Here is a 26,682-nt window from a genome sequence, read left to right as displayed (position 1 = left end):
ATATTATAAATTTGGGACTACTGTACGCTGTCTAAATTGCTATTTTTCTTTGAGAGTATACCGTGGTCGAAATAGTAACAAATTACGATAAAAAATTGCTATAAGACGGTGTAAAATTTAAAATAATTCAATTAGCATGTTATTGCAAAACGAACATTCTCACGATGACTATGCTGTTTCCTGTTGTATTGTATGCAAATTGATAATATGAAGTCTGTACATTGTACAGGAGTGGGATTGTGCATATATATAAATGCAGAAGCGGATTACCGATATTCGACAGTCGATATATAAATCGAGTTGAATTACGTTACTTAGAAAAAGTTCAACAGATATTTTTATCGAGAAGACGTTTTTAATACTCAATTTATTATAATATTTCTTAATATCTCACAAACATACTTAGTTCTTCATAAGATTAATAAAAGTTTTTTTTTAATAGTGTAAAATCGAAAAGCTAATCACATTTTATTATATTCTTTGTGATAAAAGTTGTTGAGATAAATAGGTAAGTTTTTTATTTTTTAACATTCTATACTAATTATAACTGTGAAATTCACAAAAGATAAAATTTTGTAAATAAGTGTAATTCGTATAAATAAGATAAAAGGACAGACGAACTAAATTAACAAGTTTAATTTATTTTTCAAATAAAATTTTAAAAGTTGGCTAAAAAAAATTATTATGAAGTTATATTGAATGGAACATTAAAAAGCCATAGATTATGAGAGTAGCTTCAGTCATTGGAAATATTAATTGGCATATTTATTTTCAAACGTTATTTTAAAATTTTTAATTTTATAAAATAATTACTTTATTAGAACAAATATACTTATTTTATTTATGTTTGTTACTATAATAAATTATGTAAAAAAAATAAAAACTGAATTTTCCATTCAGCTAAAAACGACCAACTTAGAACCATATTTATAATTAAAAGTATCTATTACAATCACTTATAAATATTTACTTATCTTTAAGATTTGTCTGGGATTGATAATTATTATTAAGTGAAATTTTTTGTGTACTTTACTTATATGTAATATTTTTTTTTATTATAAAAGAATTCAAAAAATGGCATCATTAAGCGGACAAACGTATCAAGAGGAACTATTTCCGATGGTAGAAGAGTCGAATTATTATAATCAACGGGGTGAAATTGCTACATTTTATTCTGGAAAAAAAATTTTTATAACAGGAGGCTTAGGATTTATAGGAAGACTTATAATTGAAAAACTTTTGAGGTAAGAATGTTTCATATATATTTTTGTTACCAATCAGAATTGTACATTAGTTATAAGCTTTCAATCACAAATTTTAAATAAATTTTAATAGAGATTCATATAGTTTGAAATAAATAAGAAAAATAATCCTTGAGTAGTTTTTTTTTGCAAGATGCTTACTCGCTAATGACGCTCTTGTAAAAAAATTGTCAGTTGTTATATTTCTCCCATAGCCCATATATGGTTCTGTTCATTTTAAAGTTACAAACTTCAAAAATGGGACAGATGATTCTCTCCCTTTATTATTTCTCAAATATGGAAAGCCGTTTACTATATACTTACTATTTATATAGGAAGCTAACCAGAATTTTATGCCAAATTTGTCCGATTTTTCGGGCATGTATTGAGTAATACAAGTGTATAAGAATAACTATAACATGCTTTAGTAGAAAACAATTGTTCATATATAGCAAGATATGCACCTGGTTTATAACAGTTTTGACTATTTTCGATTAACTTGTATCAAACTACAGAAATCAAAGCGAATTTATTGTTTTGTAAGCATTTTCTTCGTTGATATTTGATATCAAACCGAATAAATCTCTTGATTTCTGTGGAATCATTTAGGCTCTTAGTTGACGAGAAAAATGACAGACCCCATTTATTGTTCTATAATTGTCTACACTGTAGATCCACAATTATATTGTACACTCGTAAAACAATTATTAGGGTGCGTTTTCTGAAGAATGTATTTTTATATAACATGAATTGTTTGAACGGTCAAATGACCGCTCGTGGTAGACTAGACATGGTATAAATTTTTTCGGAAGATAAACAATTAAGAAAGTTGTGAATATTGAAAAATGGGTTGTGTGTATGTTATAGGAAAAGTCAATAAGCTATATGGTGATACAGTAAAGTTGTATACGAGAAATTCTAAACGAAATTTAAAAAAGGGTCATTTGACCGCGCATGGTAGGTTAAGTGTTAAAGTCTATAAATTATTTAAACTTTTGTACCACAGGAATTTAAGCTTTTTATATAAAAAGCTATAAAAAGATAGCATAAAGTTTTTGTCATACAAAAATATGAATTTTTTTTTAGCAAATAAAATTTCTTTTAAATTATTATATTAAGCGGATACTTTCTATCTAATACTACCTGTCTTTAAAAATAAACATAATTTTTCTTTATTCCTTTTATTTTCTATTTCTCTTTTTACTTCTATATGTAAACTTAGACAATAATTTTTTTTGTATAAAAATTATTTTTCGGCTAAAATCTTTTACTATAAATGCTATTGCTGCGGTTTGCAGATGCTGTCCAGGAATAACAACGATTTATTTGCTGATAAGGGCAAAGAAACAGAAGGATCCGCAAACTCGATTTAAAGAATATTTCAATGATATTGTAAGTAAAGTTACATGCTCTGTACTAATTATTATGCGAATAAAAGTTATCACCGATATTACAATTTATATTTAAATCTTTAGATTTTTGATAGATTGAAGAGAGAGCAAAAAGATGTCGAAAAGAAGATTATTCTGATAGAAGGAGACACGAGTCAATTGAATATAGGATTGTCAGAGAGGGACCGCGAACGCATTAAAGATACCGATATAATTTTTCACTGTGCAGCATCCGTACGTTTTGCGGACAATATTCGTATTATAGTTAACATAAATATCAGAGGAACAAGAGATCTTCTCTTGCTTGCACAAGAAATGACAAGCTTAAAGGTACTTTTTTTCTAGTTAAATTATCCGTATACAAATGCGTATGTTTAAGCACAATTCCCGACTAGATTAATTTATTTAAATATAGACATTAGTTTAATTTGAAAAAAATAAATTGTTTTAATTTTATAATAATTTTGTTTTTTAGGCTTTTGTTTATGTTTCAACGTCTTACTCGCACTGTGTATACAATAAAATCGAAGAAAAATTCTATAAGCCACCCATGAAGACAGAAGACATAATTAGATTAACAGAAATTTTGACCGAAGATCAATTAGATTTAATTACCCCAAAGTAATAAAACATGAGACCTATTGCATTTTTTTAGAAATAAGTCGATAAACATATTCGTTTGTTTTACAGGCTACTGGGTAAGTGGCCCAACACTTATGTATTTTCAAAGGCAATCTGTGAAGATACTGTACGGCAATATTCTAATGGAATTCCAACTTGTATCGTTCGGCCATCCATTGTTATCCCAACGGAAAAGGAACCAATTGCTGGTTGGATAAACAATTTGTATGGATTTACAGGTGTTAGTTTTGGTAGCTCGACAGGTGTTTTACGAACACTGTATTGTGATGACAACTTAGTCTGCGACATAATTCCTGCCGATTATGTTGTCAACAACATTATTGCTGCAGTATGGGACGTGGGACAAAAACGGTAATTTGTTTCTTCTTTTTTGAATTACCACTAAAATCAACTTTTTGTTCAACTTTTAAAATAAAGTTTACAGTGAGTAAGAAAGGGCTCTAATCGTAGATCAATATCACGTGGTGTTAATCTTTTCAGCAGAGATAACAAATACTTACCCGTTGACGATGAGATTCCAATTTATAATGCTGTTTCCTCCGTTCAAAGACCAGTTACTTGAGGAGTTATGGAAAATTATCTAAGAACTTTCGGATTTGAAATCCCGTCGAAAAAAGTGTTCTGGTACTACAGCTTATGGTTTAACACGAACTATTATTTCCATATTTTTTTGACAATTTTTTTGCACTGGATACCAGCAATTATAGCGGACTCCTTATTATATCTCAGCGGAAGAAAACCAATGTAATGTATAACCATATCTAGATTTATTATTTGCCTATAAAAATAAACATTATTAAGTTAGTTGTTTTTTTTTCAGATTGCTTAACATCTTCAGAAATATAGATAAGTTTAAACATGTAATAAGTTTCTTCACAATGAATGAATGGGAATTTACAAACGATAATGTTTTGAAGTTATGGGACAAGCTATCTGTAGTCGATAAAAGTAACTTCTTCTTTAATGTTGCTGATATTGATTGGGAGTGTTTTTCTGTTACTTACATGAGGGGTATTCGAGTATTTTTAGCTAAAGACCCGATGGATACCATTGAAGAATCAAAACCTTTTTATAGAAGGTAAATTTTTTATTATCTTGTTTTTAAAACAAATATTATTTGTATACCATTGAAAATTAATTATCGTTTTTATTGTTTATCATTTCTAGGTTGAAAATAGCTCATTATACGTTGAAGTGGTTTATTTATTTTTTAATTCTTTGGATTTTATATTGCTTATTATATTCTCTTTTTACTTACATATTTTATTTTTGACAATCTGTGAAAAACGATAATAGAACAATCGTTTCATAATTATCATTAGATAGAATATGTTAATTATTTGTTTATGGAATAAATACTTTTCCCTACAGCTTTGAAATATTTCTGCCAATAGACGCATTGACTTTATTTATTAACGAGAAGATGTCTACATATTAAAACTTTTAGCAAGAATATAGAGGTTGGAATCTATTTTTCTTCGTTCAAATTATATTTGTTGATAATATGGGAAATGAAATAATTTTTAATATGTTAACTTAAAAAGATATTAAACGTAGAATATTTATCATTAATAAAAGAAGAACTTACCAATAGGTCTGGTAAAAATAAACACTTGTCATCGACTTTATTGGCACAACAGCCGTAGACTTTTTGTGCAATAACTAGACTAAAAGGACGCTAGTAATTTCTTATTTTTTACAATTTGACAGATTGCCTTTAGCAATCTAGTAAAGACAATTTTTCAAACATGTTGTTTTTAATCCATATGCTAATAATAAATCCAATATTATCTTTTCTAATCCTTAGTGAAATTATTCTTTTTCTAAGTAATCTGTACAGACTATGGGCCCAGGAAGATAGTGCAAAAGATATTTTTGAGCTTTGAAGTAAAAACTCTATTCAAATGCAAGTAAATTACTGTCACATTTTTATTTTCCTTCTTTATAAAATATATTTAATTCATAAAGACAAAATATATGTCTATTAAATTTAATTTTTTTGTTTTTATAAAAAATTTACAAAGATTTGTATTGATCCAGGAATACAACAAAATTATATTATTAATTATAATATTTACGTCATAAAAAAATGTACGTTAGTGTTTTAATCAAATAATAGTATATTATGCAACTAGTGCGTAAAGTTGTCGATTACGCACTAGAACTCATTCGCTCGAGTGGGCAATCGACAACTGCGCACTAGTTTTATATACTATTTTTTATTACGAATGCGGGGACATATTTAGTACATAATTGGGGTCCAGGGGCAGAGCCCCGGCGGGGGTTGGGGTGGGCGGAGCCCCCTCTCCACAAAACAATACTGAAAAAGTTAACAAATTTTAAGTAAATTTATTTACATAACGGAACTTAGTTTTTTTAAACAACGGAATATCGTGTCCCCCTAATTTCCGAGTGAAGTTTTCTTTCACCAAGATCGATAGCGTATTCAAATAGGAAATAAAATAAATGAAGAACTAAATATTAATCTTATCGTCTAAGATAGTCTTTTTAAAGAAGAAATAAAATACAGAAAGAACTACATATTAATCTTATCGCCTACAATATTAACACTTTGATTGTATTCTTTTTATCGTCAATTTTCGTGCGGTAAGTAAAATTTGGGTGTGACAACTGTGTCAAATTGACATTTATTTTACTCAAAACGCGTGTTGTTATTGTAAAGTATATAAACAGCGTCTTTTCGACCCCACTAGCGATCGAAAAGATAGTACTTTCCCCGCATAAGTAATAAAAAATCATTTTTAACAGGTTGAACGCCCAGAGTGAATTGATGGAGTTCACCACGGGTCTCAAATTCGAGACTCGTTGTTTACACAGTTCAATAAGCTGAGAGAGCGATACAATTCAATGCGTTCTTAGTATATTACATACCTAGGGCGGTAAAGTAAGAAATGTCTCAGAGCACATGTAATTGTTGTCCGAGGCGAAGCCGAGGTCAATAAACATGTGCTCTGAGGCTTTCTTATTTATTGCCCATGGTGTGTATGTGGCGGCGCGCGCTCAGCAGCGCCGCGCCGAAGGCTGCCGAATGAAAAGTTCGAATACGACATTCAAAGAGACTTGACGAGAAAAACCGATTGACTGAAGTGAAACAATAAAACTTATAACTGACCTAGCATACCCAAACGGCTTTACTCTTTTTCTTAAGGGAGGGGTAAGGGTTTCAGCGTAAAGAAAAAACACTTTATTTGCGATTTTTTTTTCTCAAATATGGATTGAGCAATTTTATTCAAACCTTCTATACATTATTGAGCATAGTTTTGACAATGTTCTGTAAATTTTTCATACAGAAATATTGAAGCATTAGCCCGTAACAGAGCTTCCCCCAGAGCGTCTTGAAAAAAAAAACAATTTGCGGTGTTCACTGTAACTCGGCCAGAAATTATCTGAAAATGAAAAACCATGAAAATTTAGTCAAATTATAATCAAATCTTCCCCCCTACGTTCTCCGATTATTTTTTTTTAATTTAAAAATTTTTGGCGGCCATCTAAAGTGTGAACCGTTATTTTCCACGAAAATTTCCCCCATTTTGTGGGTGGGAAACACCGTTAATGTAAAAAAAAAAAATTTTACTAAACGTAGGGAGAAGGTATTTTATATGTAGAAAATGTGTACAAAGTTTGAAATGAATCGGTTGAGTAGTTTTCAAATGGCAGTGAACACGGACTTTGAAAAAGTAGTTTTGAGAAAAACGCGTTCAAAGTTTATGAACTAAAAGAATGAAGAAAAAATTTTTTTTTTCCAACTTACACAGAATCATCGATTCCAGCTCCATACAGCAAACTTTCTGCGGCATTGTCGATGTCTTCAGCCTCTTTTCAACGTTTTCTAGTACACTTGCACTGGTATTTAGCTTGATTTTCTTCGATGAAGCACTTTTTGTGGTAACCTTATCTTTAATTATTTTATTCGGATTAAACCTTTTTCTTGATCTACACAAATAAATCCTTCCACTTTGTCGGTCTTCTCTCGAAACTTTGCTTACTTTCGGCATTTTTGTACAGAAAATTTTTTGAGAAAATTCTAAAATGACAAGCGCACGGTCGAACGTACAACGAAGTACGAACGTACGACGTTTCTTGCTTTAAAATATTGTAGTGTATAGTATACGTACAAATATAAAATATATCTTTATGGCTTTAGTTACCTGCCTTTATTAAATAAAATATTTCTAAAACTAGATTGGGTTTGGACAATAGTAATGAATAAACTGTTCGACAGCTGCACTGCTATTCCGAACGACCGTAGCTGTTAGAGTTAGAGCGTGAAAGGCCCCGAGACTAATTTGACAATAACTTCAAGAATATTGCTTAGATCGGATTTAAATTTTAAGGACATATTCGTCAAATGTTAAACAATAAGATAAGTCAAAAAAAATCGATTTTTCGAAAGTGAAAACCCTTACCCCGCTCTTAACGATACGGATCTACGCTCTTTTGGAGACCTCACCTCATCCTCTCCAAATGTATACTTCTTTTCTGCTCGACGTAGGCGGAAAGCGACAACTCCGTTTTGCACAGCGGGCGGAAAGTTGACACTTTCCGCACGGAGTGGTGAAATTAGATTTTGTATTACTCATGCGGGGAAAGTACTATCTTTTCGATCGCTAGTGGGGTCGAAAAGACGCTGTTTAAATACTTTACAATAACAACACGCGTTTTGAGTAAAATAAATGTCAATTTGACTGCGGAAAGTTTATTTGTCGCACCCAAATTTTACTTACCGCACGAAAATTGACGATAAAAAGAATACAATCAAAGTGTTAATATTGTAGGCGATAAGATTAATATGTAGTTCTTTCTGTATTTTATTTCTTCTTTAAAAAGGCTATCTTAGACGATAAGATTAATATTTAGTTCTTCATTTATTTTATTTCCTCTTTGAATACGCTTTCGATCTTGGTGAAAGGAAACTCCACTCGGAAATTAGGGGGACACGATATTCCGTTGTTTAAAAAAAACTAAGTTCCGTTATGTAATAGATATTTTCGATACATGTGTGCAAAGTGAGGCATTCCAGGGCTAAACAATTGAAACACGAGCCAAAGAAACGGCGCGATTGCAACGGGGCCGAGTACGCAGATTACCCCCACGAGCCGTTAGGCGAGTGGTGGTAAGCGTACTCGGTCTCGTCGTAAACACCTTGTTTCTTCTGGCGAGTGTCTTAATTAAGCCCTGTGAATGTCTCAGTTAGGACACATATATCGAACAATATTTTTTGTAACGACTGCTTTCAAAGTTCAATAGAGAGAAATTATTCATTTACAAAGAAATGTTTTAATTAGTTTAACTATATTAGTTATCAAAAAATTTTAATCAATCCATAATAGGGTTACATTTTAAATAAAGTTGTCATGTGTAACATTTTTAGCAGCAGATACTAGGTCTGGAGGCGTACAAGGTCTCGTTAATTCATTCATTGTTTACGTAGATTTTTAACAACTTTTTTTTTTAATTTTAATTAAAGTGATAGATAATTTTCATTCCCGCACGGTCAATCGGTTGGAAAGTACTACTTTCCCTCACGCTACTATAGTAACAACCATAGTTACTACATAGTTACCACTATCACGGGAATATGCGACTTTACGGTTGCTAGACAAGGCTAAAAAATTGAACTTTGAAAGCAGGAGTTACAAAAATAAATTTACTTAAAATTTTTTAACTTTTTCAGTATTGTTTTGTGGAGAGGGGGGCTCCGCCCACCCCATCCCCCGCCGGGGCTCTGCCCCTAGACCCCAATTATGTACCAAATATGTCCCCGCATTCGTAATAAAAAATAGTATATAAAACTAGTGCGCAATTGTCGATTGCCCACTCGAGCGAATGAGTTCTAGTGCGTAATCGACAACTTTACGCACTAGTTGCATAATATACTATTTGTAGTATTTTTCAAGTTAATAATCGATTAAGTACACTAATGGATAACATAATTTTTTTAAAAAATATAATATAATGTAAAGAAGAAATTGAAGATTAAGAGGAAGTGTTTAAAAAAGGGATAGACAATAATTCCCAATTTCTTCTATTTCTAATTTAAAACTTAAATATACGCGCCTAAAGATATAATAGCAATATGGCTAATAGGTTAAAACAATAGAGGGATACGAAGCGTATCCGGTGTAGTCAGTCGATATAGATCAGTCGATAAGCGCGGACGTAGAAAGAGAAACAACATAATTGACTATTGTTGATTATTGTTAATTATACTATTTTATATCAATTATAAAGTATAATAAAAATAGAATTGTAACACTATTGCAATTAATATAATATAAAACCTGCTGAACCCTCTGCATATTTTCTCAATACTAGGAGTAAATTTAACACCCTCAATCTTAGCTATGATGACCTCGAGGTCACGCTCGACCTTCCTGATCGCCAGCAACAGGTCCTGCCCAGAAGCCAGAAGATCCGTATCGTCCGCATAACTAACGATAAGAGAACCCCCTGGTAGTGCGGCTCGGAGGACACTATCGTAAGCGATATATATATATATATATATATATATATATATATATATATATATATGCGGCATCCACTCGACGACCTGTGGGTACGAGCGCCGCATATACGCGGCATCCACGCCATAACGTTCGGCGAGTCTCCATTCAGTTTCGGTACATCGGCGGACGGGACTGCCGTAGCGAAAGGGTTAAAGTTCAAGCTCGGCGCGTGGCAGGATGTTGTTTATGTCAGAGCATTGTTCCGCGTGTGGTAAGATGTTATCAGCTTGTATTCGTCAAAGAACACTCCTATCGATGAATTACCAATTATTTATGTATTCTAATACACCCTACTTATATTACAGCAAAATTTCACCCTCGCAGTAATTATTGCGCATGAGCAATAAAATATTTACATTAAAATGCAAAAAATGTTAAAATCAGAACGTTATAATCTTAAATTGTATTAATTAGGCGAATTATTACCATTTCACACATGCACAATGTTCGGAAAGTCATATAAACAAGATGCAATAAAAGAATTTTGACAAAGGCAGTGATCCCATTCGTACGATAACGTACGATAATTTGAGGCCTTGTACGATCCAAAATTCAGCCTGTACGATCCAATTTGGAATTTCGAAAACTTGATGACCTTTGTTTTTGTTAGTCATCAAATTTTGCAAAGGTGCACCCCCACCACCACCACCACTATCCGTGTACGATCTCTGTACGAACAAGTCTTACTCCCTGCGGTACGCTATTTTTACCGTTTTTACGATAGGGTTTTGATCAAATTTTCCGGTGTGTACGATAATTGTACGCCCCTGTAGGAGGGACGCGCCAAAGAATTTTGGGGGACGTGATTGCGCGCGAATGAATCAAACATTTTAAATAGTATAAAAGTTGTATATAGTAATAGTGAATAGTGTAGGAGGTAAAGTGGTGAATTGGTTTGAAAAAATTATGAAATAATGAATTGCATCAAATACAAAAAAAAATGAACCATATTTAATGATAATTAAAAAATTTATATTAAAATAGAATAGGTTACACAAAAAAATTATTATAAATTCAAAAAGAAAGATTTAATTAAGTTTAATTTGATAAAAGGCATTACAGTATTTTGAAATTTCAAAACAACTTGTAAGAATTTATACAATTTTGATAAATACAATTATCTACTATATATATTATATTTACAATTATTTTAATCATTCGTACAATTTGTTTTTAATTCCCAATATTAATAAATCAGTTAGGATTCCTGGGTATTATGGCAGGATTCTACTTTAGTCGCTCGAAAAAATAGGTATTTTTGTCAATTTTTTATTAGAAAACTAAGAAAGATATTGATGTAGGGTTTGATGTGCTTCATAAATATACTCTCAAAGTACATTAAAAAACTTTTTTAATTTATTTTATACGCTCTATATACATTGGAAAGGCCCTCGAACTGAACGCCTAAAAATAGTCTAGCCTTTGCGGTGTTGTAAAAATCTTGACATCGGATTATCAGAAATGAAAAACTCGAATAGTTCTATGTTCACAAAGACTACAGCAACCGGTGGTAGCAGATTTTTTCATTTACAAGCAAAAATAACAAAATGGCGTCAGTTGAAAAAAAAATTATCAAAAAAATCTCATTTTTTTTCTCATTTTTTGTCAAAAAAAAATAGTTAAAATGAACATTTTTTTATAAATCTGCTACCACCGGTTGATATATGTGTATAGATTATGTGGTAAAAATTTCAGACGAATCGAATAGCTAGTTTTGGAGATTTTTACAACACGCGGTTCAAAAATGTGATTCCGAGAAAAACGCATTTAAAGTTTTTTTAAATACTTTTTTTACCCGCGCACGGGTAGATTCGAGGGACGAAAAAGTACAGTTAGGATGCTCTGATCGTTTTGAAATTTTCAGAGAGTATTCTTAAATATATTTACTTACGAATAATCGAAAAAAAAAAAATTTGAAAAAAAGAAAAAATTACAAAGTAGAATCCTGCCTTATATCTTCATAACTAACCACAGCCGTTATTTATACATACTAAAGATAAACATGGCTGCGCGTTGCATCGGAAGCAGTCCCCAAAAATTTTCAGCCAATAGCAACCCCAGCAATATGCATGGCGCGTCCCTTCTACAGGGTCTCTAATTAAACATAGGGATCTTATAGGAGGGATACGCCATGTACATTGCTGGGGGACCGGAATTCGATTTTACGCGCGAATGATTCAAACATTGAAATAATTATGAAATAATGAATTGCATCAAATACAGAAAAAAAATGAACTATATTTAATGATAATTAAAAATTTATATTAAAATAGAATAGGTTACACGAAAAAATTATTATAAATTCAAGTGGTCCCCCAAAATTTTCAGCCAATGGCACATCCCTCCTACAGGATCCCTAATTAAACAGAGGGTGTAGTGACATCTATGAACAATCAACTTCTATGTTCAGGAGATCCTGAAATTGAGTTAATGTAAAACTTGTTGAAATGAAAACATTTCCCAATATATTTAGGTTAAATTATAAAAAATTAATGTAATGTAACTCATTTTTTATATGATAAAAATAAATGTATCTTAAACAATATTATAATTACTTCTTCTTCAAACATGATTATTATATTTACCTTTAAACATATTATTGTCTAGAATTTTTTTCTCACTACAGCTGCATTCTATTTGCACAATAAAATACATGGGGGTATTTCTATAAAAAAGACATGAGTTCTTACAAATATATAAAGTTTTCTGATCTTAGTCGATTCCCAGTAATATTTTCAAATTCCCAGTAAGAAGTACATTAATAAATTTAGTACATATTAAGAACTGCACATTAGAATGTATTTGCCATTTGTTTTCTCAATTTGTGATAACTAGGATGCATTCCTTCTGAAATTCAATTGACAGGATAGAACTAAGTATGGTTTTTTCCAACTGTAAGTATAATGAGGGTAGTATCTTCAAAAATCTTTCATGGTTGCAGTATTGTTAGATTCTTCTTATAGTTGTTAAAAGTAATGCGTAGTGTCTTGCAGTCAAACGATTTAACATCTCTGTTGAAAAAAAAATCACTATATTAATGCTATGAAGAAATATTTCTTAAGAGTGATATAATATTCGTTTTCTATAAATACCAGTTTATTACATTTACCTTTTTACAATTTATGATTTTAATTATTTCTTGACACTGCTGCTGCATTCTATTTGCATAATAATTCACATTGAATCTCTACAAAGAAGATATTAATTAACAAATACATAAATTTTTCTTGTCAGTCAATGAAAAAATAATATCTTCTATTACCGTGTACAAAACTTTGTAAAAGATATTCTTCTAAAATAGAGTTCCCTTATATAATGTATTTGCCTTTTGTTTTCTTAATTTGTGATAACTAGGATGCATTTCTTCTGGTATTATTTTGATAGGATAATACTGCATATGGTTTCTTCCAAATATAAGTATAATAAGATCAGTGCAATCAAAAATCTTTCATAGTTGCAGTATTGTTAGATTCTTCTTATCAATCTTGATAATAATGAGTAGAAACTTCTAGTCAAATTATTTCCCTCCCCTGTGGAATGAATCAGTTTATCAATCAGTTTGATATAGGTTTGTTTTTTAAAAATACAAGATTGCAATGCTTACCTTTCGACAGATTCTTGTCGTGATTATTCTTTGTTACTGCAACTGCATTCTATTTACATAATATTATAGAATAAAACTCTTGTTCGGATAACATAATCAATACAAATCTTCTAATCGTTAGCCGTAAGAAAATGAAATACATATCTCCATTGATTGAATGGTGTAATGAATTCTTCTTTTCGTGAGTATAATGTTCTTGGATTGGAATTAAAAATATAGATCTGCATGTTGACCTAAAAATATTTTAAAAAGTAGTTTATATATATATATATATCAAAATAAGTTTGAAGAGAGAAAATGTTTAGATAATGCATAAAGTTAAAAGACAAAATAATCCATATATTTTAATAATTAGTAGAATTTCGTATAACAAAATATATACTTTACTTACTAGTATTTGTTATAATAATTTGATAAAAAGAACGTCTGGAATTCATCTGTATTTTCGGATTTAATTAAGAAAATTACTTTTCTTAGGTTATGACATAACATTGTCCCACAGCACTTTATCCGGTTTAATTATTTTCATCCAGAATTGGCGATCACTAAATAAAGAATATAAAACGAATTATTATAAATAAAAAATATTATTCACTTGATTATTGCATCACTAAGGATTTTTTTAATTAAATGCTTTACACTGCACATAGTCTGTATTTACGGTATTCAGAGTACATTGACAGGTAGCCATCTTGATTTTATCCTAGTGATGTTTTATCTTTTTTCTAGATGGCGAAACATATTCTACAAGTCGGTAAGACATAGTAACATTTACTTCCGCTAGATGGCTGCATAATTTTACTAGTCGGTTCAATGAAATAATAGCTAGTACCGCTAGATGACGATACACATTGTACCAGTGTAGAGGGTTTCTCTATAGTAAAGATAATATTAGACTGAATTTTTGTTTTATGATTTTTATTGTTAGGATGCGACTTGCTTTTCTTTCTTGTACACTTCTCAACGGCTACGCACAGACTGTCCTAGTCTGGTGACCACTACTTATTAGCGTGGTTCCCTAGCCTTCTAGTAACTTAGATGGCGCGACCTTCGGTCGTACCGCTACACCAGCCGGTAATAAAATATAGATTACTCACAATATGTTTTTATTATTTGATTAAAAATAAATGTAACCCAAATCAATTTTTATATAATAAAAGTAAGTGTATTCTAATAGTATTATAATATTTACCTCTTCTTCTAACAAAATTATTATATTTGCCTCTAAACATATTATTGTCTAGATTATTTTTAGTCAGAACAGCTGTATTCTATTCGCATAAGAATTTACATGGAATTCTTTACAAAGAAGATATTAATTTATATAAATACATAAATTTTTCTTGGCAATCGATGAACAATAACATCTTCTATTATCGTTTAGAAAACCTGGTAATAGATTTTGTATAAGAACAGAGTTTCCTAATATAATGCATTTGCCATTTGTTTTCTTAATTTGTGATAACTAGGATGCATTCCTTCTGCTAATCTTCTTATAGCTTACTACATAGCTCTACATGAATTACTTTGTTGCTACATTTTTTACTATTTGTGTATTAAAACAAGATAAAAACAAATTATAAATTCTGTTTTCTTTTTTTGATTTAGAAGTATTCCTATAACGTAATCTACTGTGTTGATCTTACAATTAAATAATACATTCAATTTCTAATAGGACTTCTTATACAGCTTTTATAGTTGATTAAAAGAAATATTAATGTTTAATATCATGTTTTATACTTAACGAATTTTATACAATCTTCAAAATTTTTCATGTTATTCACATTAGATATATAAGATAATACAGGTCTTTGCAAATGCAGCGCTTCCTACATAGTCAATGTTATTATCGATTATTTGCGTCATAAGCGCCATCTTGAGTTCTAGTTAACCTCTTATGCAGGCAGTGATCCCATTCGTGCGATAATTATCGTACGCGTCACATAATTTGAAGCATTGTACGATCCAAAATTTAGCTTGTACGATCCAAAATTCAGCTTGTATGTAAGTAACGATAATTCGAAATTTCGAGAAGTCTTGATTTGGTTTTTGTTACGCGATTCGGTTGTCGGTTGCAGCGCACCCTAGCACACAGTTTGACTATTTTTTTGTGACTAGAGCCAGGTAACAATTAAAAATAGCTCGGAAACCAATCAAAAGCCGGGAAAAACCTGAAAAATAGAAAATAGGAAAAAGAAAGATACGAAAAAGGACTTAAGGACCTAAAAAAAAAAAAAGTTGGTACTTTTACTCTTTTTGCAGATTTGAAAATCTGAAATCTAAAAATTCTGCAAATGTGGAAGAGAAAAAAATGAAATCTTCAGAAAATCAGAAGTGTCAAATCCAAAATTCCTAAAATTCCAAATTTTTTCCTGTGCGTACGATAATTTTTCTATGTGTACGATAAATTTACGGCCCTGTGTCGATCAGACAAGCTAAAGTCTCTGGGATCACTGTATGCAGGCTAACAGTAGCACGTAAACGAAGTAACAATACTAATAATTGTTAACGAGTGTTATTTAGAATAAGTTCCATATATATATATATATAGTGATCGATTATAATTATTGTGGAAGTCATTATGGAGCCCCAAGATATTTATTACAATATTGCTGAATACGTCGAGACGGTAATTGGTTGTCAATTGAAATGATTTTACAAGTACATAACCTTTCTGATGTTTATGTTACAGGCATCAGGAAATAAAGTGAGTAGACAGACTGTTCTTTGTGGATCGCAAAATATAGTGTTACATGGGAAGGTAATAGTGCAATCAGATGCCATAATTAGAGGGGATTTAGCAAATGTAAAGGTTGGTCGGTATTGTATTATAAGCAAGAACGCTGTGATACGACCACCTTTCAAAAAATTTAGTAGGGGGTTTGTACATTTTTGTACTTCTCATGTGTCAGTGTTATGTCAATTGTACTCATAATTATGAAATTGGTCTATGTCAAAATTTAAAAAAATGTGTATATCAGTTATTTCACACCACATTATTTTAAACTAAATTAATTAAATGTAATTTTCACGATATTGTCATAAATTAATCGTTAGATAGTGTTTATTATTTCAATATTATATAAAATTCATTTAGTATTCGAATGTAATGCTTTAAATATTTCGAAACAATAGATATATGTCTTATACCACTTTCATAATTATGGGTACAATTATAGATTGTTGTATATTTAAAGGATTATTTTTGTTGGATAGGGTAGCCTTCTTTCCGTTAACTATGGGTGATCATGTATTTGTCGGAGAAAGAGCTGTTGTCAATGCTGCTCTTGTCGGTTCATATGTATACATTGGAAAAAATGCAGTAATAGTACGTATTAGATTGATACTTGGTAGAAAGTAATTAAAGTTAATCGATAATCTTTATATCAATAATTTATATTAAATAGGGGAGACGTTCAATATTAAAGGATTGTTGTTACATTGAGGATGATGCAGTAGTACCACCAGAAACAATAGTTCCATCTTTTACTAGATTTTCTGGAAGTCCTGCTGTATGTATAGAGGACTTACCTGAATGTACTCTAGATCTTATGTTAGATTTTACTAAGAATTACTATCAACACTTTTTACCAGCACGAATGTAATATATATATATATTTATTGATTTATTTATATTATTTTATATTATTTATTTTTATTTAGATTATTTTATATATTCTTTTCTTTATAATATAATTGTTTATATATTACTATAGTTAGAGTACTAAATACCAAATTATACTGTATTCGAAAGAAAATACAGGCAATACTTTTTTCAACTATAATGAAAAGATTTCACTAACATCGTCAATTGTCTCCATATCTTCAGTAACATCTTTAATTTTAGACTTTTGCCTGCAAAGTAAATCATTTCAATTAAATCGTTCTTTAAAATTATAATATAAATAAATATTACATTCTATGCCAAAGAAACTCCATAATTAGTACAAAAAGAGTAAGTATTATGCCGTATCCCATTGCAACTAATGCAAAGTAGCATTCTGTAAAACCTATACTAATGAAACTCATATGACCGTGACATACAGGCTTGCTTGTATATAATCGTTTCTCTTCTCGATATTTTAAACCACTTTCTCGTAAAATTAAAGCACTAGAAGAGAATATATTTATCATAATATATAAACATTAGATTTTTTTTAATACGTATATTTTAGAAACGTTTGTACCTATTTTTTAAAATTTCCAAATATGGAGACTGTGTCTGAATGATGAAAAGTGGATAAAGTACATTCAAAAAGTCAATATTAGTTAAACCACATTTTTCTTCTTCTTGAAAAGTATCTTGCATTATTTTATAAATGGTACCAACTTCACCGTGAAAAGCAAAAAGTTCTTCTCTAATTTTTTTAACACCTTGTTCGATAGGCATCCAAGAAGATTTTTTACCTCGTGGCTCAATCTTTTCATCTATTACTGCTCTTCTTATTGGATCATTAAAAGACTATTATATATAATAATAAAATAAAATAAATGTATGACTGATTCGCATTATGTTATATATTAAGTTTATTTTGAAAACTAAGCAAATATTTTAAATACTCACTTTAAAATAATATCTATTATATATAACATCCTGTGCACCTAGTTTTAATGGGCTATTATAAAGATCAGTAATAGTTTGAATTGAATTAGTCGTCGATTGAAGCAAAGCAACGATATTTGCTGTGTAGGAAGCATAAAGACTCAACGCAGTTATCAATAACATTAAAGTTACTATACGTGAAGGAACTCGATATGGTTCATAAGAATATCCTACAACATTGAAATTATTGAAAATAATAAGATAATTAATACATGAAGAATAAACACACCTTGTTGGAAAAATGCTCCTAGAATAACTAAAATATCATCGCTAACGGTTGGTTCTCCAGGATTCATCTGTTTCCAATACATTGCAGACTTAGCTGAAGCTCCGCAATGATACTCCCATTTCATAGATATAAAAAGTAAAATGGTAACAAGAACAATCAAGACAACGATAGCTATCCAAACTGATTGATGAAAAGGCAGGACAAATATATTGCTTACTGTTGAAAGTAATGGTTGACGAAACACAAAACGTGATCTATATTTTTAAAAATAAAACAAAAATAAATTAAAATAAATATTTAGCATTATTGTAGATATAAGTAATTCTCTTTCGTTTTTTTAAAATATTTTAATTAATTAATGTGATTAATTTTACTCTTTATACATGCGTGCATAAATGTATTGTCTATCATCAAATATTAGTATCATAGGATCGTTGCTCAAAGTCCGAAACGAAGCGCGTATCTTATGGCTGACACAAAACACGGATCTAACCCGGGACCAATTTTACAATATTAGGCAAGCGACGCATAATTTAATTAAGAACAAGAAGCGACAATTTTTAAAACAAAAAATTGAGGAAATTGATGAAAATTGTCAAAGCAGTAACGTCCGTGGTATGTACGCGGGAATAAATAGATAGGATAAATAGAAGGGATTCCAAGCTAAGACGGATCTAGTGAAAGATGCGAACAACAATTTAGTTTCGGATACAACGGGAATATTGAACACGTGGAAAAGACCACTAGGTAGGTAAACCGAGACGTAGATGGGAGGATAATATTAGAAAGGATCTGAAAGAAAAAGGATACGAAGACCGAGAATGGAAGGATCGCGCTCAGGGTCGGGAACAATGGCGGGATTTGGTATTTGCGGCAATGAACTTTCGAGTTCCTAATGCCAATTAATAATAATAATAATAATAATAATAATAATAATAATAATAAGGATCATTGCTAGGTAGCATTGGTAGTGTATAAATATCTCACTAGATTTGAAATTTGATAAATGTGAAAATATCTTACCCAGTATGCGTGTAGAGTTGTATATATTTAACTATTCCTATTCGTTCTTTAACAAAAAAAGTAGCAGTTCCTCCAAAATCAATTTCCCGACGTTGCAACATGCCGGTCATGCCATTCCACGATCCATTTTCATTACGATAACCCCATGAATTTGTTATATTAAAAGTAACTCTGAAATGAAAAAGATGTAAAATTATTATATTATATAATTGTGAAAAATGAATCGTTTTTTTTTGAAAGTGATCCTAAGTCTATTTTCAAAAAAAAATCGAGTTAGCTATCATATTGTAATATTTACATTTTTACATGATTTTTGTATTCTGTGAGAAGATACTTGTTACTAATATATTTAAATTCATTAAGATTAGATAATACGAAAATTTAATGAAATGATGAAAAATTTAGTTTGAAAGTGGCCCAAATCCAATAATAGCTATTACAAATATACTCTTTCCTTAATAATGTTAATTATACTAATTGGGATGATAAATTTGACACCTTTAGAAACCGAAAAACATTATTCTATGATATATGACATTTGTTATTTATGTTTTTAAATTAAATTCAACGCAAATCCTTCAATATCTCGATTCGAATATTAATAGACATTAATAGACACTTTCAAAATAAACGGCTCATATATTTTACTTTTTATTTTGTTTTTCATTTGGATATTTTCATTTTTTATTTATAAAATTTGCATTACTTACGTTGCATTCATTCGATTTACCAGATGAAAAACCCATGGATAACCAGCCTTCGTAACTGGATCTATATGTTTATCGTGATAATCAGTTAAATGATTGATCGTGTTTGGATTTGTCATCTGTTAAAATAATGCAGTTATTTATTTCCTTTTCTTTTATTTTGTCTTGTTGTGAAACAAGTATATTTAAAAATGTCAATATAACTAAGGCGATAAATAAAAGCAGTAAATATCGGATAAATTTATTATAATTAAAATACAATTAAATGATTGCAAGTAATCTAGTATGTGTTAATTGAATTTAGGGTAAGCTCGACACGAAGATATCACTTGATATTTCAAATAAGTTCAATAAGTATATCCACTTGCGAGATATCTTTCGATAAGAATATTGTACAACATTCGACATAGATAGATTTAGAAATAACTCTTCTCTTTATTTTTCCTTCACTTAAGACAGAATTAAATATTTCAGAAATAGATTTTTCTCTCTTGGTAATTATTTCACTTGTATTTCACATTTTCACATTGGTCTTGAAATACGAGATAAATTTAATTGATTGTTTATCGTGCATAAAATTGAAAGACAAAATTAAAATATTACCACAATACAGGATTTGAGTGGTGTAAGTTGAAGATTTTTTCGTCTACGGGATGCTACGTGATAATTTTTCATAAGAATTCCACGTGTCAAGGACCAATTACCACGATCCTCCAAAATGACATTTCGATATGGACTAGGACGATATATTGAAAGTAGTTGGACAAAATCATTTTGAATCATCTGTGCTAAAACAACGTCACTGTCAGGATAAGCAGTAAGATTTTGAAATATTGTTTTTATCAATTGAAGATCATTCGAATTTGAAGAGATTGTTCTTGAATCTTGTAAAAGTAACCATTTTGTAGGAGCAACAAACATTCTCTTCGAATCAGCCTAAATAAAAAATCCAAGTTTTATTCGATCCATAATTTTAATCTGAAAGTAATAAATAATATCTCCTTTTATGCGTTTTACCTCTTTTAAGATGTCAATCGCATAATCGCAATCGAGATCGATGACGTACAAATTTCTATGTTCTAAATTATCGAATATTTGAGGATCTAATTGACGATTGTACGTATTTTGGATATCATGTGACAAATGTTTCTTCGACATTTCCTTCGATAAACCGATCATATCATCTACTTTTTTTAATTTAATGATAAAGTATTTATTCAATAAGATAACAAATTCGATAATATATTACGAGATAACAGATATATATATCTATAAGTATGTATATATTGTATAAACGTTCTATTAATAAATAATACAATACCTTTGCGAAAACACAAACTAACAGATATTCTTGATGGTGGAAATAAATGAAAGGTCGAATCAACGAGGAGTTTCACTAGAATATCGTTTTTCTTCCAAATAGAAAATTTGAAAGGCTCTATGGCATAAGAATGAGATATAAGAATGAATAGAACGAGTAAGAACATTGTCTTGTCCTTCGAATGCGTACAATTTCCTTGAGAAATCGTAAAATATCGGTGTATAAACTATAGTAATATGTCATAAATGGCGAGGACGCGAAGCGTTTACGTACAATTAACATGAAATACAATAAAAAAAAGGTAACGTTCTATACTAATGTTAGTCCTCGAAGTCACAAAAAAACGATCTGTCTTTCTAAGAGGTCGAGAAAGTTAAATGTTATAGCGAAAAGAATGATATCATAGCAAGGTAAATCTCTTACCTATCATTTCTTTCTTTCTTTTCTTTTTATGTTTGTCTTCTTTTACAAAATAGCTATTTCATTACACTGTTATTATGTCCCAGACTTAGCAAATGATAATCTCATCAAATAGACGATTTCGTTTTAACGATTCAGATAGATATATCATGTAGATAGATTTACTAGTTTTAACAGAAGGATTCCAGCTGCGTTAGTTCGCATGGCGGAAAAGCTAATAATTTTTATATTAGTTCCATAAGTACTCTTTTCTTCGAACTAATACTTACGTATCATCAAGTACTAAATGCACGTGTCATTTTATTATTTCGGATAAAATATTTCCTTCGCAGAAACTAGTTGGAAGACATAAGAAAATCACTGATTTGTAAAAGACTCGATTCGCAATAAATTACCGTATACTTACTTTCACTGCGCACCATAGTATTCTTTGTCTCTTGTGGTATATTTTTCTTTTCATTTCTTTTTATTTCTTTTTTTGTGTCTCTACGTAATAACACATTTCTCATAAGACGAACTATCTATCGTGTAATATAAAGATACAGGAATAAGATGATTTATAAAATTTTCTACTATTTCAAACACGTACAAACACACAGACGATTACACAGAGATAGAGCGTCTAAATACACGCAGAGAGAGGTAAAAAAGGCAAGATTATCGTATCTGCAAATACCATTCTTAATTAAAGACGACGATGATAATCATAAAATGATTAAATATTAACAGTTATATTCCATACGGGTGTAGAAATAAGGTACGTGAAAGTATGAGTAGAAATGAATTAGCATGATAGAAAGCACGAAATATTACATTTCCTATCATTTCTATTTTAGTCTCTAAAAATATGCTACCTCGCAATGATTATACAATCTTTTTTCTTTTTTCTTTTTCGTTTCACTTTTATTACTTCGATACATATACATGTATAACATATATATATATATATATATATTATTTATCGAGTTAACAATTATTGCAGCTTGTAAAAGGATTATTCGTACTTTTTGACACGTTAATATCACGTAATCGGAGAATTTTCTACTTTCGAAGAGGGAACAGGGTTAAAAGGAAGGAGAAATCGGTCACTTGTGAAATGAGAATCGTTATCGACGTATAATTTAATCATTCCGTTAATTGTTATACTTTGATTATTCCGTTTCAAAAAACGATCTTAACAATATAATAATGACAAGAAGACAAATATTCGAGAATAATGATATCTTAAATATTTACTTTTTTATTTATATTCAATATTTAACGAGTTTACAAAATAGCTTATTGTATTTTTCAGTTTTGTGTTTCATCATTTTTCCTACATTCGCTAAAATTTGTATAGTTTGCTTATAACGTCAAGGTTGCACTTCTATGTTATATCATTCGTAAAATTAGAAAAGTAAAGCTTACAAGAATTATTGTCGAACGTTCTCGGTCGAATCTCGTGATTACTCGGTGATTGGCACGTGAGCTGAGCTTACTGAAGATTCTTATCATTGTTTGTTCACGAGAGTGAATTATCGAGTTAATAACATCTTTTACAAAGGAACTTATTGTATCTTATTGTTTTCAAGTTTTGTATATTAATCTTTTTATTTTACTTTCGATTAAAATCCATAAAATCACTCGTTTGAGCCAATCGTATTATGAACTATTCGATTGATAAATTTAGAAATTTATCGAGTGCAGTTCGCAATTGATATTCTAATATTTCACACAGTGACATATTTCATACAAGTTTGAAGTTTTATTTTACCTATTCAACGTAGTTTCATTGTTCTAGTTTTTTTTTACCGGTTTTTTCAATAGTCTTTTAACCTTTTAGGCACGGCTGAATTTTGCGCGGAGCTGTTTCTCTGTATGGCAGGGTTCAACAGACTTTGTCGTTCTCTACGCGAGTACATTAAAATAAAGTATTTAATGATTAAATTATAATTTTTCTTTAAAATATATTGCATATACTTTAACTTTAACAATTTACTTTAATAATTAATAATACAATTAGGTATGATAAATTTTTAAAAATGTCATCCGCGAAAGCCACTATAGTGACGCGTCGTACTGGAAGATGGCATCCGCGAAAGTCACTATAGTGGCGCGTAGTGCCTAAGAGGTTAAATTTGTAATGAAAGATATTCAAAACTCTAACATTGTGCAATTCAAATAGTAACCGGAGAATAACAACAAAATTCGTGTTATATTTTTCGAAAATCGTAAAATGAATAATTCAATATTTTTTCGAAAAAATTATTTGCATAAATGTGTTTAATAAGTACATCTTATGAAATATTTAAGAATCCAACGTTATACAATCCGAATAATGGCGAGTAGTAAATAAGAATAAATAATTTTTTAAGTTTATTATTATATTATTATATTATTCTTTTTTCTAGTTCTTCTTTCAATCTACAACAAAAAAGAAAAAAAAATGATATTTTTTGCAAAAATGAGTGCTGATTGAATTTAGGAAATTCTGGACTAACGAAACAATGTTTCAATATTTATTTTTAAATTTAAAACAACAAATGTAAATTCCTATTTATATTAATTGCTTTGCGTTATTAAGAATATTTCAGATATTGGGGGATATACAAAATATGATAATGATCTATTTTTATCGCAACAATTACATATACATAAAGATCACGTAATTCGGTTAGCAAGGTTAATGATTATCATACAAATCCATCCATATATATATATTTTTATGTGTATGTGTGTGTATGCATTAAAATACGAGAGAATAAACGTAGGATATTGAAATACGAAAGGAAGAGAAAGCGTAATAATATGAAAAGCTGGATGGAAAGTGAAGAAGAAGACGATCATATTAAAAATATAAAGAAATAACATATCGAATTCGCGTATTCCTTGCGTAAAAAATATAAGAAAGAAAGAAAGAAAAATTCCATCGCGGATAGATAAACGCTGATATAAGGATTAAATTATTACATTTACAATCGTTTAAACGAAAGTGATAACAATTCCACTGTTTCTTTCGTTTTGCGATATTTTCAATTTTACAAAAAATTAAATAATACCATGCATGCACTAGAATAAATACCTCTGGATTTTATTTTATTTCGTTTATTTATTTTTTTTCTTCTCATCAATAATAATAATAATTAATACAAAAAATATCGAACATACAGGTGCATATAAAAATATGTTGCTTTTGTTTTTATATATTTTCTCGTCGACATTAATTACAACTGACATAAAAAAAAAAATAAAAAACACAATCGAATTTACTTTGATTTGTTTTTTTAATTTTTATTTCTCGTTAGTAAAAATTATTATAAAAATTACTTCGACGTATATAAAAAAGAGAAATAGAAATAAGAAATGAGAACAATAATGTCGAATGTATGTAATTCGTGGTAGCAACTAAGGACTACCATGCATGTATGTGTATATTCTTGAGTATAGAATCGTACCGGTTTGTCGACCTACTATCGAACGAACGAGAGCTATGCCACCGTAGACTTTCGAAGAGTCTACTGATGAGGAGAGGAATATACGTTAGGAATAAAGGGAATAAAGAACGTTGGTGGAGTCATTATTTCATGTAGTTGTTAGTTCATTAAATGATACTTCGTGCTTCGAATAAATAAGAAGAAGAAGAAGCTTGTGAAAAGTCGAATGATTCTATCAAGTTTAAATACCTACAAACATACATACATTTATGATTTTAATTATATGTACATACATATATGCATAAATTTATGTGTAGGTGTGCGATGTGTTTACATAATTATATGTGTGCGTATCACGTAGCTTCTTTCCTCTTTGCACGTATCGTTTTACACCGACGAGACGTATTACTTACTAATACGATAATGTGACTTAAGTGTTCGTTAAATTTTAAAACTTTGTCCCCTTACCTCTTCTAATCTTTTGTCTACAACTTACTCTCCGTAGTATAAAATCGCTCGAGAGTCCAACGATCGTACTCAATTGCGAGAACAATGCTTTACGCGATTTCATAGAACACAACGTTCCAATTGCATATTATATGTATATCAGAAAAGAAAATCACTTAATATGACGAGATAAAACACGTTTTCGAATCAACAATTCACTTTGTCATTTTTATTTTTCCTTTTTTTCTCTAGAACACAATGTTTTTCTCTAAGAATTCACGTGTCGATAAATATGATATATATATGCTCACATCGTACTAAGCCGTACGTATATACGTGCTAAGCCGCAATTACGTATTACTTCAATATTACTTTCTTTTTATTTATGTTATTTATTTAAAAATTAGTGAGATTCTATTGCATCAATTAATAACGTAAATTAGCAATAAACTTTGTTCAAAGGTTAATTCCAATTACCTTTTATAATCCATTAAAACTTTCCTTTCGATAAAACTATTGAAAAGAAGAAAAATTCAAGTCAAAAACTTGCGCGACGAATGCAACATTTAATCGAAAAACAAATAACAAGAGGAAATGAAATAAAGATTTAGATAAAACGTCTTATTATTTATCTCTAACCGTCTCTTATTCTTCTTCGTCAAGAAGATCCCAGTATAAATGAAATCAACGAACAAACGAAAGAACAAATAAAATGAAAAATTTGCTAATGATTCGTTCTTTAAATATGAACAAAATCGAATCGTTTGCGATTATTTAAAGTTGTTTAACATTGAAATTTTGTTTACTGCAATTCGTTATCAAAAACAATAGTATTGTTATTCATGAACAAGAAAAAATAAAAGAAACAAAATGTATTTTTGAAATATTGTAGTAATTGTGGAGGAAAAAGATTGTGTAGAAAATTTAATGAGAGTTCGAGATTGACAAAAAAATGTTTTCATATAATCGATTTCCACGAAACGTTCGTTCTTTGATATTTTGTGTTGTTGTTCCCCCAATTATAGGTAGACCCACGAAATCACCGTAAATTATGAAAAAAAGAAGAACAAAATTTTTAAGTAAAAGAGAAGAGAGAAAAATAAAAAGGTGTACG

At 29.9% G+C, this 26,682-nt stretch overlaps 3 protein-coding genes and 1 long non-coding RNA gene across 7 annotated transcripts; 2 read left to right on the top strand and 2 right to left on the bottom strand.

The window, feature by feature from the left end:
- The first annotated feature begins 268 nt into the window (after positions 1 to 268).
- LOC107065778 (putative fatty acyl-CoA reductase CG5065) lies at positions 269 to 5,074 on the top strand. Of its 2 annotated transcripts, none has more exons than XM_089172754.1 (9): positions 269 to 508; positions 1,065 to 1,244; positions 2,540 to 2,633; positions 2,717 to 2,962; positions 3,108 to 3,253; positions 3,323 to 3,625; positions 3,758 to 4,018; positions 4,095 to 4,352; positions 4,442 to 5,074. In XM_089172754.1, the coding sequence occupies exons 2-7, from the start codon at positions 1,075 to 1,077 to the stop codon at positions 3,834 to 3,836; spliced, it is 1,038 nt and encodes a 345-aa protein (XP_089028880.1). In that variant the 5' UTR covers positions 269 to 508; positions 1,065 to 1,074; the 3' UTR covers positions 3,837 to 4,018; positions 4,095 to 4,352; positions 4,442 to 5,074. The 2 variants fall into 2 exon arrangements, with proteins under 2 accessions (XP_089028880.1, XP_089028879.1); XM_089172753.1 differs by having other exon boundaries at positions 3,755 to 4,018.
- Positions 5,075 to 10,823: 5,749 nt separating this feature from the next.
- Positions 10,824 to 14,687, bottom strand: LOC107065667 (uncharacterized). Of its 3 annotated transcripts, none has more exons than XR_001475621.2 (7): positions 14,598 to 14,687; positions 13,797 to 14,467; positions 13,406 to 13,638; positions 13,064 to 13,331; positions 12,911 to 12,988; positions 12,387 to 12,812; positions 10,824 to 12,217 (listed from the first exon to the last, which is right to left on the bottom strand). It is a non-coding gene; the product is annotated as an uncharacterized LOC107065667 (long non-coding RNA). The 3 variants fall into 3 exon arrangements; XR_001475622.2 differs by lacking the exon at positions 14,598 to 14,687 and having other exon boundaries at positions 13,797 to 13,950; positions 14,045 to 14,376; XR_001475624.2 differs by lacking the exon at positions 14,598 to 14,687 and having other exon boundaries at positions 13,797 to 13,950; positions 14,067 to 14,376.
- An 885-nt stretch (positions 14,688 to 15,572) lies between these two features.
- Positions 15,573 to 17,027, top strand: LOC107065665 (Dynactin 5, p25 subunit). Its single transcript, XM_015319567.2, has 4 exons — positions 15,573 to 16,034; positions 16,098 to 16,285; positions 16,622 to 16,733; positions 16,813 to 17,027. The coding sequence occupies exons 1-4, from the start codon at positions 15,987 to 15,989 to the stop codon at positions 17,008 to 17,010; spliced, it is 546 nt and encodes a 181-aa protein (XP_015175053.1). The 5' UTR covers positions 15,573 to 15,986; the 3' UTR covers positions 17,011 to 17,027.
- Positions 17,028 to 17,169: 142 nt separating this feature from the next.
- Positions 17,170 to 26,676, bottom strand: LOC107065660 (ionotropic receptor 84a). The gene is made up of 10 exons (XM_015319557.2): positions 21,289 to 26,676; positions 20,985 to 21,151; positions 20,571 to 20,903; positions 19,971 to 20,086; positions 19,261 to 19,431; positions 18,238 to 18,491; positions 17,970 to 18,178; positions 17,593 to 17,867; positions 17,322 to 17,516; positions 17,170 to 17,260 (listed from the first exon to the last, which is right to left on the bottom strand). The coding sequence occupies exons 1-10, from the start codon at positions 21,452 to 21,454 to the stop codon at positions 17,185 to 17,187; spliced, it is 1,962 nt and encodes a 653-aa protein (XP_015175043.1). The 5' UTR covers positions 21,455 to 26,676; the 3' UTR covers positions 17,170 to 17,184.
- Between the last annotated feature and the right edge of the window lie 6 nt (positions 26,677 to 26,682).

This window comes from Polistes dominula, unplaced genomic scaffold (assembly GCF_049000335.1).
Source record: "Polistes dominula isolate Pdom_NZ unplaced genomic scaffold, Pdom_raw_medaka contig_23, whole genome shotgun sequence".
NCBI classification, from domain to species: domain Eukaryota; kingdom Metazoa; phylum Arthropoda; class Insecta; order Hymenoptera; family Vespidae; genus Polistes; species Polistes dominula.
Note: the sequence above shows the minus strand (reverse complement) of the source record. Positions and strands in the feature narration are given on the sequence as shown.

Coding starts and splice junctions, on each gene's coding strand:
- LOC107065660 (XM_015319557.2), bottom strand. CDS start 21,454: ATGTTCTTACTCGTTCTATTCATTCTTATATCTCATTCTTATGCCATA. Junction 18,492..19,260: donor CAACTCTACACGCATACTGG/GTAAGATATTTT, acceptor TTAAAAATATAG/ATCACGTTTTGTGTTTCGTC. Junction 17,868..17,969: donor ATAATAGATATTATTTTAAA/GTGAGTATTTAA, acceptor TATATATAATAG/TCTTTTAATGATCCAATAAG.
- LOC107065665 (XM_015319567.2), top strand. CDS start 15,987: ATGGAGCCCCAAGATATTTATTACAATATTGCTGAATACGTCGAGACG. Junction 16,035..16,097: donor TTGCTGAATACGTCGAGACG/GTAATTGGTTGT, acceptor TTTATGTTACAG/GCATCAGGAAATAAAGTGAG. Junction 16,734..16,812: donor TTGGAAAAAATGCAGTAATA/GTACGTATTAGA, acceptor TATATTAAATAG/GGGAGACGTTCAATATTAAA.
- LOC107065778 (XM_089172753.1), top strand. CDS start 1,075: ATGGCATCATTAAGCGGACAAACGTATCAAGAGGAACTATTTCCGATG. Junction 1,245..2,539: donor ATAATTGAAAAACTTTTGAG/GTAAGAATGTTT, acceptor TGCGGTTTGCAG/ATGCTGTCCAGGAATAACAA. Junction 2,963..3,107: donor AAGAAATGACAAGCTTAAAG/GTACTTTTTTTC, acceptor TTTGTTTTTTAG/GCTTTTGTTTATGTTTCAAC.